This window comes from Tauraco erythrolophus, chromosome Z (genome assembly GCF_009769465.1).
Source record: "Tauraco erythrolophus isolate bTauEry1 chromosome Z, bTauEry1.pri, whole genome shotgun sequence".
NCBI classification, from domain to species: domain Eukaryota; kingdom Metazoa; phylum Chordata; class Aves; order Musophagiformes; family Musophagidae; genus Tauraco; species Tauraco erythrolophus.
Window position 1 is genome coordinate 85053000 of NC_141496.1, and position 18899 is coordinate 85071898.

General features: G+C 40.2%; 1 protein-coding gene across 1 annotated transcript in view; it reads left to right on the forward strand.

The window, feature by feature from the left end:
- The window catches only part of PIP5K1B (phosphatidylinositol-4-phosphate 5-kinase type 1 beta), a 115519-nt gene that overhangs the window by 32090 nt on the left and 64530 nt on the right, over positions 1-18899 (forward strand). The window contains exons 3-5 of the mRNA XM_086629004.1: positions 514-595; positions 2375-2443; positions 16322-16452. Coding sequence (XP_086485130.1) covers positions 2375-2443; positions 16322-16452 — 200 coding nt within the window. The 5' untranslated portion in view covers positions 514-595. The remainder of the gene's footprint in view (positions 1-513; positions 596-2374; positions 2444-16321; positions 16453-18899) is intronic.

The following is an 18899-nucleotide window of genomic DNA, read 5'->3' on the forward strand; positions in this document are numbered from 1 at the left end:
ACTGCCATTATGGAAAACAGCAAAATTGGTTTATTTGTTATCGACGACTATTCAATGTGCAGTCTTCCAAACCATCACTCCTATTGCTTGTATTTTTGGCTTTGGTGGAATTAAAATATAGGCTATCCCATATTTTAAGTAAGTGGAGATTGTAAGGTTTAATATTTAAAGTCCTCATGGAAGAGAGCATGCAATTACACAACACTCCACAGCATGTGTGTCTACAGCGCTCTCTAAATGTTTTCTTATAGGGCTGCTGGTGCCACAGTAGTGAAATACTTAGGGCAAAGCAAGATTAGACTGCACTGATTTTATCCTGTCTTAATACTGCTAGTTTCTAAGTATATTAAATGGCCCATTAGTAACTAAGTTATTTGAGATGATTCTTGAACAGCATTACTCGTAGCTGGATTCTTGCTTGATCTGAAGAGTAGTACAAAAAGGAAATCTAAAGCTATTCTGTGAGATGTAAACTTGTGGCGCTATAGTGATAACAGATTTGTCTTTTAATAGGTTCTGGAAAACATTAACAACACCAATGAATGGCTTGATCTTCACTCTTAGCTCCAGATGACTTGTGGTGGTGTTCGTAAGGGTATGTATACTTCAGTTGTGAAAGCGTTGGCAAAACCTAGAATGATTTTGAAACACGTCCTTGTAGCTTTTTGTTGTATTCAATTTGACACCCACATGGAGAGTGTCTGACCCAAGTGACCTCTAACTTAGTGGTTTATTCCTGATCTAGTCTTGCTTTACAGCCATGATAAGATGCAATGTCAACTATCTCCTTGCTCCTTTGAGGAGATACGGTACGCTAACGCAGCTGAAGGTCTTGGACATCTGAGATGTGCCGTGGAGTAACTGGCTCACAAGCCTCATAGTTTTGCCCCTCATTTTACCTTTCAAGATCATCTCATGCAGTCTGCTGAGGAGCAAGATTTCACTGCAATGTCTTCCTACAGGGCTGTGTACTGATGTGGGGAAAGAGAAATAGAGGGTCGTGTAGAATCAGAAGTCATATGCTGCACGTATGCCGGGGCAAGGCTGTCCTTTTAGTCTGCCTGAAAAGTCCTTCCCAAATGGATACTTTTGAATACTGATTTCATACAGCAGACATGTAAGGCGCTTGCATCATAGTGATTCGGAAGAGAGAACAATTTTCCTCTCTTACGTATTTGATTTTTGAAGAGGGATTTGCAGAAATGCTGTCTTAGAAAATCAGAATTTCAAAGACTGCATGAGTGTGATTTTATTGAGAAATAAATTGAGCAAATTGTGAAGCAAAAGGAAAATGTGTGTTTGCTTTGAAAGAGGATTGTGTTGTTGACATAATATAAAAGAGAAAAAGAACACAGCAAATAAAATTTCACTGAGTTCCCATAAATGTTGCATCTAGTCAGATTACCAAACCTTATTTTATATTACAGTGTGGTTAGGAAATCCTGGTTTTGTTTTCCACTACACAGCATCTAATTAATAGACATTGCCCTTCCTTAAAGAATTTACAGGTCAAGTAATTTAGAAACTAATAAAAGTTCATTAAAAGGTGACTTAAACTACATCTGCCACTGTTGATACATGAAAGCAGATGAAGTAACCGTAGAGAAAAGGTGATGAAAAATGATAGCGTGACCTGTAACTTTTAATGTTACTGCCAGTCCTTTGTTAGTTAATACTTCCTTAATTATCCAGAAAACTAGATTGCCATCACAGTAATAGAATTCACTACCTTTTGGTGAAGAGATGGTGAAACTGGTAGGTGTAGATGCTTCTGGATGTGTTCAGAGCCTGCACACAGCTACGATTTTGTGTTGCTGCTGCTGACATCACCTACCTGACTAAGTCTGGGACTCCTGGGCTTAGAGTTGAGCTGGTTTAGAGACGTGCGCAAAGGTAGTAAAACAAGAATTAATCAGGAACAAATGGGGCAAGGAATAAAGATGATAAATTTGTATGCTTAAAAGCATGTTGGTTATTCAAAGAGAGAAACACGTGACAGTCATTCTAGAACGTGAGCAAATTAGCAGTGAGTTCAGTAATTCAAATGAAGAGTGAATTTTGGATGCGGTAGGAAAATAGGATGTAAAATGCATTTTGAACTGCCTCTGTAAGGAGAGAAAAAGGTAATTTTAAACAAAATATTTGCCTTCTGCCCATCTGGACATTGTTTTAATCAAGTGACCCAAAAAAGAGGAAAGCTTAAGGTAATGTTAGTGGAGAAAAGTGCTTATGAAGTGTCACTAATCTTGGTGACTTGCTGTTCTCTAAAAAGTTTGAATTTAGCAAAAAACGGATAACAAGCTGTATAATGTTTTCTGAACACTTACTGTTCTAGAGCAACTACTTTGTTTATAACTTAAGCTTCTGTTGTTAGATGTCGTCTGTTACTGAAAATGGAGATGTTACTGCTGGAAAGCCAAATGAAGAGAAAACATATAAAAAGGTAAATAGGACTTGTAAAATTTTCATTGCATGTTTTTTCCTTCATATTGGTAATTCAAACCTACTGTAAGTGAAATGTATTTCAGAACTGACTAAATACAAGAACAAACAAAACATGTTCCATGGATTTTTTGAAAGTACTTTATTCCTTCGTTGAAATCATAAGACATTTCTACCCACTGTGTAGCTGACTATTTGAAAGCTTGTTCACTACAGCTTTAAAGCAAACAGGCTTGCTAGATGGTTGGAAATTCTTTGCTCTTAGCAACAAATACACCTCTGGGCATAAACACCATTGTCAGAAATTTAGTACAGTAAGTTCCCAAATGTTTTGAATGTTGAAGTGATGTGTCTGGACTACAAACCTACCCTACCACCTCCTCAGTACTTTGCCAAACAGTACATTTTTTGTTTGCTTTAAAAAAAAAAAAAAAAAAAACATTATTTAAGAGAGGACATATTTAATATGGGAGCATGTTTCAATGGTAGCAGCATTGGGCTATTTCGATGATGTAACAGTAGCTGATACTGGTTTTGGTTTTGTTTTTCTGTAACTGATTGTCTGGGACCAGCATTATTTAGGTCAACCTAGAGCTATTGATAAGTGAGGTAAGGAGCTGTAAGTGCACATTTTCTGTACATATTTACACAACCAAATTGTTAGCTACCAGCAATTTTCCTGAGAGATCATCTCAAAAAAGTTGTGACTTTTTTTCTGAATTTCTGTAATCTAGCATAGAAATCTACATACTCCTACAGTATATGTCATGGGCTAGAGTTTTTCGTTTCCAAAAAACTGCTACTGAAGTCAAGGAGAATAATAAGCTACTATTTCTTTTCCCACCCCTTTTGTTGGCAGCTACACTGTCAGTATCTGAGTGGCCTTAACATTCCAGATAATTTCCTGAGAAATGAAAGGAAATAATGTTTGAGAAAATGCTGTTTTTCTTTTTAGATATAGATTATGTTCAACCTCCCAGTTTATGACTTTAAAGTAATGAAGTTGGAATTGTTCTTGACATTTAGTACAAGACAGGAAGAAAAGTTCAGTGCCTGAGGTGGGCCCTTTCGCAGATTTGTGTTGCTAAGCTAGACAAGACAAATCCTAGCAGGCCCACCACAAGTGAGTTTCCATTCCCCCCAGACATCCTACATGCCCTTCTGTGTTCCTGCTCAGCTATAAATTTACAATATTCCAGAGGAAGTCTTGTGAAGACTTTTCACCATGGCACAAATTCTTCTGTGCGTTTACTGGAAGTACACCTCTGACAAAGCCTAGGATTCACAACCACACAGTGACTATCACCTGTAAGTCCTGCCCTTTACTGTGAACCACCAGTTGTCTGTACTTGTATCTTAGGCCAGTTTAATTCCTTTTCTTGTACATACACCCTCAGTTGTTCTGTGTTCAAGATCCTGTGTTGCATATTCCCCATAGGTATGTGTTATCACCAAATATTGTCATTATGCTCTTGCTTTTTACGATGATGTTAATAACAAAGTTTAATAAATTTTGACTCTACAATTTATCCTGTCAGGGCTGGTAGCATGTCTTTACCTGATGCTTTCACTTTTAACAATGTATCTCTCCTCTTAAGCCAAATGGTTTTCAAACCTTGGACTTTGTGTTAATTCTCACCTTCTCCAGGTAGTCTATGTAACATTGTTTCTTTTTCTTTTCTTTTTTTTTTTTTTTTGGCAGAATCAACTTCATATGTCTAGAAAGTTGGTTCAGGGTGAGCCTGGCAGGACCTGTGTTTCACAGAGGCATTTCATGCCATTTCCTGTTTAATTCCATATTTTTAGGTAATTTTCGCAAGGCAGTCTTGCTCTGTTGAAGTCTTATCTACATTTAAGACTCCCCTGTCTTTTATTGCCCACATCACTCTTCACTTTTTTATACAGGTATTGCATTTGCAGTTCTCCAGTCACGTGTTGTTGCACTTGGTTTGTTTGACTGGAGAATACTTGCAGTTCTGTCCTGTGACTTCCTGTGCCACTTCCTCCAGAAATCTGGGCTGGAAAAGAGCTTGTTTCCTCAGCTGGTGCTTTTTCAGCTGCTTGGGCAGTTCCCATTCACATCGACCACTGCCCTCAGTCGCAGGGGAGGTGCTTAGGTGAGATACTTACGTAGTTCTGAGGTCAGACTGTGCTTGCTAACCCATTCTCATTGCTCAGAGGCTTCACTTCAAACAAACTGAAAACACAGTAAAGGTGAAGAGGTTTGTGCTGTTCAGTGTAGAAAAGCAAAGGACAGTACCTTGACTTGAATTGTGGTAATTCTGGTTTTTACTTTGCTCTGCTTCGTCCTCTTATGTATAACAATTACAGCTATAATGAATCTGATTAATGTACAGCTGTATAACTGCTGGCAAGATGGGACTGAGTAAGTTTATGAAGGACTGTGTGGCATAGGTCCTGTGGTACTGGTGTGTGTCTTTGACTTGGAATATTCTTACCAGTGATGTGCTCCCCTGGGAAGGTCTGGTAGCCAAAGAAGTTGTCGTGAGATGTGGGTGTGGAGGGTTTCAATGGAGCAATAGCATAGCTGCAAGCAGGAGTAACTCGCACATAGTTCAGAAACACAGACATTATAAAAGTTTTGTAATGACAAGTTTCACCTGGGTAATTCACGGGGTTTCTAGTGATAATTCTGGGAGAAAATCATCCTGAAATTTGATGACAGTTTCGATCTCAACCCCACCCCTTGCAAAGCAGAGAGATTAGTGAAGGAAGAGTTAATGTCATCATGCCATCATCTCCTGTTGCGAGGCCCACAGGTTCCACATGAGGACTCGGTCATGAGCTGTGTGGTTTGGTCTTAACTTTAAAATATTCCTTGGACTCTTTATCTTCTCACAGAGCAAAATGTCAGTGTGTCTCTTTATCCTCTCCCAGCAATTGCATTCAGGACCTGCAGTCACTTTGTGGCAGAAAGTTTATGATACTCAGATGTGTGCTGGAATGTCTATAACGCCCGAAATAAAATGAAATCTCTAGGGATAAGGGATGCACTGATACTGCCCTGCTGAAAGGTTACATTTTGCTTGCAGGGGGTGCAAGACGAGGGAGAGCAATCCTCAGTCTGATCTAAAAAGCAAAATGGACTTTGTTTTTAAACAGTTTTGCATTATATCTTGTACCCATTCATCTTTCATAATAGCATGCAAAGACATCTGCTTTGTGGTGTAAAATCTAATGACTCATAAGAGAAAACTAAATAAGTGTTCTGGCTTTGGAGGTGTTTTCCCTGTGCCGGATCCAATGAGAAATAAGACTAACTACTCAAGATCTGTTAAACAATGTTTTAGTTGCTTGATCTGGAAGTGTAAATATCCTTTTGTTGTGGTTTAGCCCAGCTGGCAACTAAGCTACCAAGAGGTCCTCCCTCATTTCTCCCTCTCAATGAGTTGGGGAGGAGAAAAATGTAACAGAAGGTTGGAGGGTTGAGATAAGAACAGGGAGAGATCACCCACCAACCATGGCCCTGGGCAAAACAGACTCAGCTGGGGGACAAATCCATTTAATTTGTTAATGGTTCATCAGAGAGGATAACATAAACAAAAAAACACCTTCTCCCCACCCCTCCCTTCTTTCCCGCTCTACCTCCTCCCACAGCGTGCAGGGGGACAGGGAATGGAATGCTCCATCTGCACTGATCTCATGTCTGTGTGGCTGTTTCTCTCGGGTCTCAGTCCTCTCTCTGCTGCAGGCCTGACGAACCTTGGTGGCAGCAGCCCAGTGCAGGCAGCCACCTGCCCTGGAGGCTGTGGGACCAGCCCCTGCCTCCTCTCCCCTCAGTGTAGGTCCGGCCTTAGATGGACTTCTTTGTCCCCATGTTAAATATGGCATTCCCAGAGGCACTGATTGTCCTGGCCTTGGCCTGACGGGATGGGGGGTCCAGCCTGTCCAGAGGCCAGTTTTGGAGCCGGGGAAGCTTTTACAGCTACTTACAGGGGCCATTTCCACAGAGAAAATAATTGCTAATACTTGATTTTTTTAAATCAATCTGTTTTATGCAAGTGTGAAAAATTAGTATTTTTATCTTGGAGGTAAAGGTGTTTTTAATCTAGTGTAAATGAAACTGTTTGTCTTAGCCAATAGCATCTGTCCCATCAATACAGAGATGAATAATGGCTTACTAAAACTCGTTTCCATCAGAGAACAAATTATTTCATAGAATCATAGAATGGTTAGAGTTGGAAGGGACCTCAAAGATCATCTAGTTCCAACTCCCCTGCCATGGGCAGGGACGCCCTCCTCTACACCAGGTTGCCCAAAGCCTCATCCAACCTGGCCTTGAACACTTCCAGGGATTTCTAATGGCTGTTTGAAGAAAAACAGTTTTCTGCTGGGATACGTAGAAAGCCTTCACATTCTTTTCCGTGTGGTTCACTCTCCCTCACTTCTGAAGACTCTGACGTGGATAATGTATTTACTGCTTTGAGTAGCAGCTGAACTGGACTGACTAATGTGCAAAAGACATACAGCTTTTGCATACAGCAGTTGCATCTAGTGACATGGGACTCAGTTGCTGTAGCAGATGGGTAACAAGCAGGATCTAAAGACTCCTTAATCTGCTCCCTCATCTGTTGTTCCCTCTTCATTCTGCAATTCCATCTTTCGTGTGTTGTTCATACTGTCAGGGTGTGCGCTGCTCCGGGTGATGTTCTCATCTAGTGCACCTCATCTCCGAGGACTAGTTATAAGTTACTGTGATAAATTAGTTTGTAGCTTTATGCTAAGAAAAAGCATCTGAATTATTCACTGGTGAAAACAGGCAATCCTCAAGACGTACTTGTCCTTTCTGTGTGCATATGCATCAGTGTATTTTGGCCTGCTGTAATCCTTTAGCATAGTTTGGCCTTTGGAGAGTTCCCGAAGGGATTACTTGCCTGCTCATCCTGGGGGAAAAAGGAATCTTTTTTTAAAATGGAAAAGTTTATTTCTGACCTCTGGTATTTTTGCTGTGCAGTAGCAATATGTTCCGAACATGTCCTGAATCTATGTAGATGAGTTGTAAGAGCTATCCATGTACTACAAACATCTGTAGTAAGGACGGTCTTTCGTTTTTTTTAAGTTCACCTCTGGGTAAAAACGAACTTTTTCCAGGAGAGCATCTCTGACTTCATCCAGGAAGAAGCTTTCATGAATAATAAGTAGTCTGTAGGCTTACTAGTTGCATTTCTGGGATTTCAGATTCTTGCAATGTTTTCATTATTATTTTAGTCATTCAAGCTAAAATAGAGGTAGGTATCTTTATCTAAATTAATGAAACCTGCATTTCTTCAGTTTCCTACACTAGTCAAGTTTTGGCCCACTTCCCTGGAAGAAGAAAATCTGACTTGCCAACTGCATGAAAATAGACACCTTGGAGTTCCAAGAATATGTCTTAAATTACTAAAACCTTGTGAGAGGCCTTGCACAAGCATTGCTGCAACATCCTTTCAGACTCTTAAATGCATAACTACACCAAGACAGTGGTGTGGTTTCTGTTATGAATCATGCTGCTTCATTCAGCAGTAATTTTATTTTTGGTTTTGCTTTTAGTTTCTCTGCCACTGCAATCTGACACAGATCTCTTCTGGCTTTTAATTGTCTTAATATTATTTAATCAAAGTCCTTGAGAGATGATGGAACACAGCTTTCTGGGTTTTTTTGTGTGGTTTTTTTTTTGTTTCTTTGAAAACCACAGCCGTCCTTTGCATATCCTTTCTTTAAAATAGTGTTATTTAAGGTGGGTCTATAAGACGGTTCAGCTGTAGTCATCTCTGAAACTCCTCCTGGGTTTTCTCTGTATCTGTAAATTTCAAGAAGTTGCTAAGTTTACAGTGTGAATATCACCTAAAAAATTTCACTCACTCTGATCAAAGAACTTTATTAATGAAAGAGAAGCTTCAAAGATAGATGTTTAATGCACCTTTTAAGGTAGGGGATTCAAATAACTTTGAGATTAGAGAAATCTTGAGTTATGCAAACTGTGGCCAGTTCTTTGAGGGTGGGGTGTGTTTTGTTTAGTTGTGTTGGTTTGGGTTGGGTTTTTTTGTTTGTTTGGGTTCTTTTGTTTTTCTTCAGAAAGAGAAGAGAGACCCAAACAAAAAAAAAAAAGAGAGGCTGTGATTATTTTCTCCATTTCATACGTGAAGATCCTAAGCAAAGTAGCAAGAGAGCCTAGCAACATAATGCATTCACCAGACTGTAGCTTCTCTTGGATATTCATCACAGTCTTGTTGCTGAAATCTGGAGCATGCAATTGCCACTGTTTTTCATTTCCTCCTGATATTTTGCGGACTTTGTTGTGAGAAGCTGCTGACATGCATGCAGCTTTTGCATTGCGATGTCATCAATCACCCAGTAGTCCATAAATCCTCATCCTGACAAAACAGATTTCAGTAGCGTCCTGATGCTTAATACTAGGATGATGGCAAGAATTGAACACAAACAGGTTTGTCAAAGCACAGTACGGGTGTAGAAGAAAATCATACCAGAAAACAAAGTGCAGTTGTTGTGGAAACCTGCTACTAGATACCAAAATCTCTACTTGTAATCTGAGGGCTGCCACACATGTATACAATTAGACTTTGTTTCTTATTAGCACGTATCTTGCGGCTCTTCTGCTTAGCGTATTACAAGCACTTTATGTAACCTGTTCAAAACTGCGTATCGTGTGAGTCACTTTGCCCAGGAGCAAAGGGAATTTGCCATTCCAATAAAGGAAGTCAGCTACCTATTGTTAGAGCTTGTGAGCGTGTGAGCAGCATTGCTGCCTCCCATTTGGCCCTGACTTATGCCCTGCGTCTGATTTCTGCTAGTAGAGTACTTACTCTTGCAGACGTTGAAACTTTGCTACTGGAGTTTTTGCTGCACTCGGTCTATGTTTTCAGTGGTAGACTTTTGAGCACTTTGTGCATCTGCAAAGATACTAAAATGACTGTTTTTAGAGCCTTTGCCTGGAGCAATGGCTACTAGGAAACTTACAAGTCTCAAGTTATTTTTCTCAGGTAGAGAGGACCAAAGCACTTGGATTCATGCTACTGCTGAAACTTTGGCATGAATGTTTTGAAACGGAGGAAAAATTAGTTGAAAACCGTGGAGCCTGAAAACAGTTTTGGAAAATGAAGGGAGATCAGATTCAGTCTGAGTCAGAAAATCATTCTGATAGCAGTTGAGCTGGAAAAGTCTAATGCGTGCATCTCTGAAGTGTTTCCTGGGAGAGCATCCCAACAAAATTGTTAAAATTATTTTAAGAATTACAAGAAAACTACTTTCACCAACTTCGTACAGTAATTATATAAAGAGAAAAAAAAGATATACAATATTATTGATTGCACTCGTTTAAAGATCTAGCATTTATGCTAACGTTCAGCATAGCATGCCAGAAGAAAGAACAACTTAGTAACAGCCATTCACGCTCCCCCCAACAGCAAGATCCAGAGATGAAGGTGATGGGCATAAGTCCAGCTTCATGAACTGTGACCTGAGCATGAACAGCAGCTGAGCAAACAGTTGATAGAGAGAAAAACAGTATGAACTGAAGGAAGAGTGAAGGAGTATCATGGCTGTAGTGACCCAAGGTTACAAGTTGTGGAGAAACAGTAAAACTGGTTCAGTCAGTCGGGTTTTCTAGTAACTCTTTTTATGTCCCTGTTTGTGATTTAATAGAAAAGAAAACTAATAGAGCAGATGTGGCAGCTGCAGAGAGCATGCTGAGATGGGGTAGCCACCTCCAGAAGCTTCAGCAGAAGCAGCTGCAGGGAGTGTTGTTTTCATCAGGCACCCAAAGATGAGAGAGCTCTAGCACAAAAGCAATGGACCGGGCAATAACTGCACGTACATCTTGAATCTAATTGCAACTTCCTAATGTTCAAAGAGAGCTCCTTTTAAATGTTACTTGAAGAAGACATCCTGTTTTTCAGCCGGCATTCTGCCCAGGTAGTTTGGCTCAAGGGTTTACACAGTTTATGGAGACTTAGTGTCTTTTCAGGAGTCTGAAAAAGGTAAACTGTGCTTGCATGGGAGTGATAGCATGTGTGAATTCTTAGTACTTAAGGTAACGAGTGTAGCTGAAGAAAAAGTGTTTACTTGTAGAAAATTCACATCTGGCCTAACCTGTGTGGCTTGAACTTGCACAACAAGTGAGACCTGGTGGATTTCTCTCTTTTTTTTTTTTTTTTTTTTTTTTTTTTTAGCCTCACTGAGAACGCTGCCTACAGGAAGGTGTCTGTATGCAGCTATTCTACACCAGTCCAGTTCATTAAGCCCCACCAAGCAGCAGAGTGGGCTGGTGAGGGAGATGAGAGCAGGCTTCTCCACCGACAGTAGCAGAAAGAAATGAACTATACGTTGTGGGAAGCACGGCTGCAGAGCAGTGTTTATCAGTGGTAACTTCTGCTCAGATGCGTTTTTCTCCCCAACTCTTACCTAGTTATCACAGTTCTGTGTATCTCTACGATTTCATTAGCCGGATTTTAAAACCTGTTTGAATGACAGTAGTACAGAGGATGGAAAAAAGCAAACATCATCTTGCCTTCTAGAGTGATAATAAGGTGGCGTTGCTGAGGCAGAGTTAATTTTTATTTTTTTTTAATTGCTTTATAGCACCTGCAATAAGACAGATGTCCTCTGGAAGAATCACCATCTTCATTCTACAAAGTCCATAGACCAAACTTCGGCTGCCATAAAATGAGTTATAAAAAGGGAGAGCAGATAAACAAGGACAAAGTTTACATCCACACTGTCCTAAAGGATATCCCTAGGATGTCTACTTTTAAAGAAGGCAAGAGTGTTAGATTTACGTTTTTCGTGACCTGCTTATGGGCAATGCATAAAGACTTAGCAAAGAACAACTGAGAGTTAAAAGAATAATGGGAAAATAACTTTGTGAATGAGAGTAGAGAGGAACTTCTATAAAGTTAAACAAAGCCTGCGTTCCGCTCGGTTCCTCTCTGCTTGTGGTTTGTTAAATGATTTGTTTTCTGTCATTATTAGTCCCATACAAATATGGAGAAAATACAGGAAAACATGTTTAAAGGAATAAACCTATTTACCATGTCTGAAGTCTTTGTGCACTGTGTACTCAGAACCAATCCTTTTCTGTTGCATCAGTGGTTTGGTAGGTATGCCAGCCACTTACAACCTTCACACTCTAATGGAAATAGATGTTAAGCAATGTATAATATACTTTCTGGTAACTATAGTACATATATTTTGTTCATCTCTGGATTTTTTTCTTTTTTTAAAGAACCTTTTTCTTCCTCTCCTTTCAATGGCCTTGTCCCTAACTTGCACAGTTGTTAAATAGCTTCAGTTCAGTTGACTTTTTTACCTGAATGTAAACTGCATTTACATATATTATGTGTGTCTGATTAACACCTTTCTTTTATAAAAATAAAAAATTTAAGTTTTACAGAACTAGCCTGAAAGCAATTATCTGTAGGAAAAGATAATTAAGATTAATCATAATTAAGATTCTACTTAGTATATTCATGGGATCATGCACAAACTTAATACCTGATTTGAAAGGATTTAAGTTCTCATTTATTTTGCTGTTCTGAAAAAGGATTTCAGCTTGGAGTGATGTAAAGCGAGTGGAAGACCCATCTGTAGAGAACAGTAATTCATGCAATGGCACATCCAGTGCTAGAATATTTATCAGTGATGAAGATATTCCATATACCTAACCGTCTGTATTATGTTGTTTTCATCCTGTAACCTGTTGTTATGCTTTATGACTCTGCATGTAATTTTTCATCTCAACGGCCCTTTCAGCAATGCCATACAAGAGATGTAGAGAAAATATATGGTTACTTTTGACAAAAAGGGGCAAGGGTATGTTTCATCAGAATGAAGACAATTTAAGCTTTTACATGCAGGGGTAGAACTGTGAAGAAGCAGTAGACAGGAGGAAAAATTGACTTTCCTTTTGAATACGTTCATATTGCAGACTGCAAAGCAGACTGACTACAATAAAAATGAGGGAATACTAAAGAGGAATTACCTAAGCATTATGAGATACAGTGAAGGAATTTTGTAGCTTGAGATGAAAATAACGAAGTCATTACAATAAATCCATCTATTATTTGCCAATCTATTACTTGGATATAGAGCAATCTAAAGAGGTGTGGTGATCCCATTCGTGTTCATTGTGAAGCTGGGTCTAGCGGAGTCTGTCTGGGAGGCTGTTTATCTCAACAGTTTAGAAATTGTGGGACTTCTCCTGTAGCGCTTCATCCCCAGTACATCTTTTGTAGAAATGCAGCTCTTTTCCCTTTGTTGATCTGTTCCCATTTAACAGGCAACTGTTGGTAGGTGGAAGAGGAATGTACCTACCTGCTTTGAAATACTGGCACTCTAGGGGAGTAGTACAGGGAATGGGCAATTTCTCAGTTTGTATGACTGCAGGAATTGTGATTTACATTATACTTAGTCGTATAGTTTCGTGCTTTCCTTCTTTGTATCTACATAAGGTACAGTTTAACTTGAATTTGTGTGAAAGTCTTGCTTTTCTCTCCTGTACTAACTTATGTTGAAAATCTAGAGTGCAGAGAAACTGTAACAGATTCTGGTAGTGGATTGGAGAGAAATCCAGGAGTCCCACTAGCAAGACGAGAGCATGCTGGCCATATGGCACAAAGCACTGAGCTAGCAAAAATTCAATAGTGTCCGTTGAGATGTATTCAGGAGGTGATGACATGTTAATTTTGAGAAGGTAGGCTTTTTGCTAGTTCAGACTTCACTTGTCCTCCTGCAGCTGCTAGAAAGTCCCATCCAATTTGTTTTATGCTGTGAGCGTGTGATTTTTTAATTATTTTTTTTCAGCTGGGTGGCTAACTTTAGTGCCTATGTGAATCAGGGAACTGATTCTGCTGACAACTTGTAGTTGTATCAGGTCTTTTGTAATTGGTTGGCAGGACTCAGAGAAGCTGTCACTGGCACAAGAGTGCCAATGCATAGATTTGGGGAGCTAGAGAGAAAAGAGCAGGTCCGTCCTTTTCAACAGTAGCATCTGAAGTGAAGATTAGTGTAAGTTAGTAAGGCTGTTCTGGGAACAAGGAGGTGTGCCTATGCCCATTCAAGTTTATGCTGTTGTATGTTGCCAAGGAGGGCAGATCTTGGGCTGGTACATTAGGATCCATAGTATTAGAGCCAGGTAGTTTAGTCTGAAACTGGCAACGTTTTATGGGTATCTGTCTTCGTTGTTAGTATAAAACCACCAAAGCACCTGCACAGTAGACAGCAATACCCTAATCAGCAAAAGGAGGATGGTAAAATGTTTGCTTCGTTCTGCCCCTTTAGGTAGCAAAGACAGTTGTTGTCACACTGTGCACTATTTACTACAAATCCAATTAGTTTCATAGTCTAAAATTAATCAGCTGAAGTTGTTTATCCTGCTGATTACTCTCATCCTTTCATTTCTTAGAGCTTCAGAAGGTGTTCATAATAGGTTAAATGATCCAAGAGTCACTGTACAGTCATTGTACACTGTCAGCTGTACAGTTACAGCTGATACATGGACTCAGCGCCACTTTCTGAACCTCTGCATGAGGCTAATAGGAAGAAAAATTTATTTCAGTTTGTAAACCAGAACTCGCGGCACAGAAGATTGCTGGATGTTATTGCTTGCTCTACAGCAGGATATTCAAGAGGAATTGAAAGAAATAATGGGCTTAGGTTTGAAACTAGTTTTTACTGCCTTTGTGGGCATTAAAAGAGGTGCCTCAGTAAGGAAAAATGCATGAGAGAGATCAATTTTTCCATTTGCATTTGTAGCATCCAATAAATATATATTTGTAGTAATAAAATGGATTAATCAAGAATGTTTCCCCTAAGGCTTGAGAGGCAGCTTTTTTTATCTCTTCTTAATAACAAAATACTAATAATAAAGAAGTTAGACCAAACCAAGTGTTTGTATTGAGGCAATTTCCAAGATTTGCTTCGTTCTCATTTTAAAGCTTGTGAAAACAAAAACTTGTCATTTACTAAGGGGATATTGAATGACCAGCCTTAGTTTGGGTTAACTTGTAACAGTGGTTCACAAATAATTGACTTGGGGCCAGCAATTGCCTTCAGCATGCTGTAAATGCTATCAATTTGGTTTAAAATGGTTGTTAAAGTATCCTGAATGATTTCATAACAGTGCTTTTCTGTGAAGCTCATTACTGTGATTGCTGCAGAAATGATGGGTGATTACTAATGGCACTCTTGAATAGGAGTGGAAATTAAGGAGAAGGTAACCTTATAGGTAAAGTCTGCACCATACCAGTAGAAGACCTTACATTCTGCCATCCAGACTGTAGGTGTTCTTTTGAGTTTGCAGAAATCCTACTGATATTGTTTGTGAGCTTGAGAGGTGATCCAGAGTTGTCCTCTTAAAATCACATTGCCAGGTTACCTGCCTTTTTTTTTTTTTTTGAATGGCTTGTCCTCTCTCATTAATAAAATAAAAGTACTGTGCTGTCTGCTGCTCTTTTGGACATAGTCCCTTGCTGTGACAGTGAACAGAATGGACATCCAGCTATGAAGCAGAAACTCTATTTGTACATGTATTGGTTTGATCAAAGTTACATAATTACTGCTTTTGTTGGGCATTAATCATTCTTGAATAGGGGTCTTTGAAGGAGAGAAAAATGTGAATCTTCTTATGACACAAAGCCAAATCTTTTTAATAGTCAAAGTAACAGTCTAAGAATGGCGGTGTTGTTTGTTCCCACCAAATTGCCTCTTCTGAACTGTTATGCAAGCCTAAGTTCTGCTTGATGTGCAGTCCTAATTATTCAGGAGATACACATCTCTGTCTTCTCTTTTCTAAAAATAGGCAGTCACTGTAGCATATGCTGTTCTGAGAACTATAACAAGAGTAGTTTTGTGTACTTGAACCCTTTCTTACATAATTCCCACTCCTGAAATGCTTTTGTTCACGTGTTGAAGTAGCTCTGACCGTGAAATTTCTGGTGTTCTTTGCTTCAACTGAGACAGTCTCTCGCTTGTTTGGTGGGTGGGAGGTAAAACCTGAAAACCGGCACCCAAATGGTGTCTTCAAACTGGTGAAAATGCACCGGGCCAAGAGATACTCCCTTCCTGATGGCCTTCTTGCCCTTCCTACTGGTTTGTTTTCTTTATTCACCCCTTCCATCTTTTTTTAAGAATTCCTTTCTCAACTAATTTCTTATTTTGACCCAGTTCTGCCATTTTTTTTAATCCATCCAGGAAGTTTGTCTAGTCAGCGTGAGAAAGTTTCAGAGATGGTCTGAGGTGCCATATATAGACTATATCTAGCACAATTTGGCACTGTCCTTTTGAATGCTTCTCTCCCCTGCAAGCCCTTTTCGTTGAATTTAAGACATTTCACTCTATGCATGTAGATTTTTATGTAGAGATCTTTCTTCCTCAGCACTTTTGTTTCTGGATTCCCCCAGTTAAAGCACCTCTTGCACTGACTGTTAAGCTGAACTTGATACATTCATTTGTGTCCAGAACCTGCATTTAAACCATCAGCCTGCGGTGTGCTGCCTCGGTATGCATGTACAATTTGTGACTCTTTTGCAGAAGATAACGCGTGCTGTTTCAAACTCCTGAAGCAGTTTGAATGTCCATTTAGATCGGAAATGTCTTAAGTTAGAACCCAATGCCTAAATCATTTGGGCAATTTGAAAAGTCTTAGTCTGTACAACCAGAGAATTGAATTTTGTAGCTTTCGCTACAACATAGTGTTTCTTCTAAATCTTTTCATTGAAAAGCAGTCATCTCTCTGAGGTCTAAGAGGTAAAGACAACGATGGTGTTATTATGAAAATGATTAAGAGTTTAACGTATATATTACTGATAAACAACAGAAATTTATGTTTATCAAACTTATTCCTGAATTCTTACTTTCTATGCAGACTGCATCTTCAGCTATTAAAGGTGCTATCCAGCTGGGAATAGGATACACAGTAGGAAACCTTACATCAAAACCGGACAGAGATGTTCTTATGCAAGACTTCTATGTAGTGGAAAGTGTCTTCCTACCAAGGTAAGGACAAGCCTATTCAAATTATTTTCAATAGAATTTCATAGTGAAACTGTTAATTAAATATTTCAAACAAGGATTGTTTTCCAGTTCTAACAAAACAGGGCTAGAGTAAGTTTAATGTATGAGAACTTTAAAATTATCCTGTCTTCATGTTGTCATTGAAAGTGAAGGTAGGGAGAAAACTGGGAAGATCACACTTCAACTGAAGATTCGAGACTTGTCACTTCTAGAGAAGAAAAGTAATTGTGACACTTTTGATTAAAGGAGCTGTTAATTACAATTGGAAGTTATTTGTGGATCTGCATGCAATGAAGTATTATGTCCACATTCACATCTGTAGTTAAGTTTTTAAAAACTTAGACTAATACTGGACATTTTGTTGAGGTAAAGTTGAAGTCCTGCAGTGTTAGGAGTAATATGAGCATTTACATTATTCTGTAAAATTCTAGCCAGGACTTTAACCTGTGATGAGGCTTCGCTCTTACTAGCTGACTACAAGTTGTGCACCATTACTGCTGTGCATTTGGCCACTTCAGCTTGTGTTGCTGCCAAGCTGATGGTGTAGGGTTTGTAACAATGCAGTTAACGCTGGTGAGAGAAATCAATGTCATACTCATTTGGGGGTTTCAGAAGCTTAATACAGTGCCATGTAATTTCTCCAAGTGACGTGCCAAGCTAGGAATGAAGGAAGAAGGTTTAGGAAAAATATGTTTCAAAACCAGGATGACTTGCTCTGTTCAGTGTTCTCTGGGTTCTTAGAAATGCGAAGTAACAGTAGTGCCCATCATTTCATAGAATCACAGAATCATAGAATGGTTTGAGTTGGAAGGGACCTTAAAGATTATTTAGTTCCAACCCCCCTGCCATGGGCAGGGACACCCTCCACTGGATCACATTGCTCAAAGCCTCCTCCAACCTGGCCTTGAACAACTCCCGGGATGGGGCAGCCACAACTTCTCTGGGCAACCTGTTCCCGTGCCTCACCACCCTCTGAGTGAAAAATTTCTTCCTTACATCTAGTCTAAATCTCCCCTCTTTCAGTTTAAAGCCGTTGCCCCTTGTCTTATCACTACACACCCTTGTAAAAAGTCCCTCTCCAGCTTTCTTGTAGGCCCCCTTTAGGTACTGGAAGGCTGCTAGAAGATTTCCCCAGAGCCTTCTCTTCTCCAGGCTGAACAGCCCCAACTTTCTCAGCCTGTCTTCATAGCAGAGGTGCTGCAGCCTTTGGAACATCTTCGTGGCCCTCCTCTGGACTCACTCCAGCAGCTCCATGTCCTTCTTGTGTTGGGGATCCCAAAGCTGAATGCAGTGCTCCAGATGGGGTTTCAGAGTAGAGGGGCAGAATCACTTCCCTCGACCTGCTGGCCATGCTTCTTTTCATGCAGCCCAGGAGATGATTGGCTTTCTGGACTGCAAGCACACATCAGTTATCTTTTCTTCTCTCCTTCCAACTGCAATCAGTGACATTAGAAGAAACAGACATGCCCAGTCTATCAATACATGGCTCTGCGGCTGGTGTCATCACCACAATTTTATTTTCTTGACAATGGGGTGGCCTACAGGGCACCAGGCTTGCTGTCACCAGGTGGGTTTCACCTTTCTCAAAGGGGAATGAGGGTCTTTGCACATCAGCTGGCAGGGCTCATTGACAGGGCTTTAAACTAGATTTGAAGGGGAATGAGGATTACATCAAGCTTGATGAAAACAAGCTGAGAGCACCTGAAGAGCAGCAGAATGGAATTCCAGACACTCCAGCCAGTAAGTTAGATCTATCTGGGACCCAACTTAAATGCCTCTACGCATGCGTGCGTAGATGGGGAATAAACAAGAGTAGTTAGAGGTGTGCACACTCCTGCAGAGTTATGATCTTACTGGCATCACGGAGATGTGGTGGGATGAATCCTATGACTGAAGTGTCAGAATGGAAGGATACAGGCTCAGAAGGAAGGATAGTCGGGAGACAAGGAGGAGGTGTCACCCTCTGTGTCAAAGACCAGCTGGAGTGCATGGAGCTCCACCTGGGGATGGATGAGGAGCTGACCAAGAGCTTATGAGTCAGGATTAAAGGGAGGGCAGGGACAGGTGACATTACAGTGGCGGTCTGCTACAGGCCACCTGACCAGGAAGACCGAGTAGACGAGGTCCTCTACAGACAGATAGAAGCAGCCTCACCTTCACGAGCCCTGGTCATCATGGTGGACTTCAGCCACCCCGATATCTATTGGAGAGACAACACAGCAGAGCAGAAGCAATCCAAGAGGTTCCTGGAATACATTGATGAGAACATCCTTCTCCAAGTGACAGAGAAACCAACAAAGAGAAGGTGCTATGCTGGACCTTGTTCTCACCAACAAGGAGGGGCTGGTGAGGAATGTGATGCTCAAGGGCAGCCCTGGCTGTAATGACCATGAAATGGTGGCATTCAAGATCCTTAGGGCAGCAAGGAG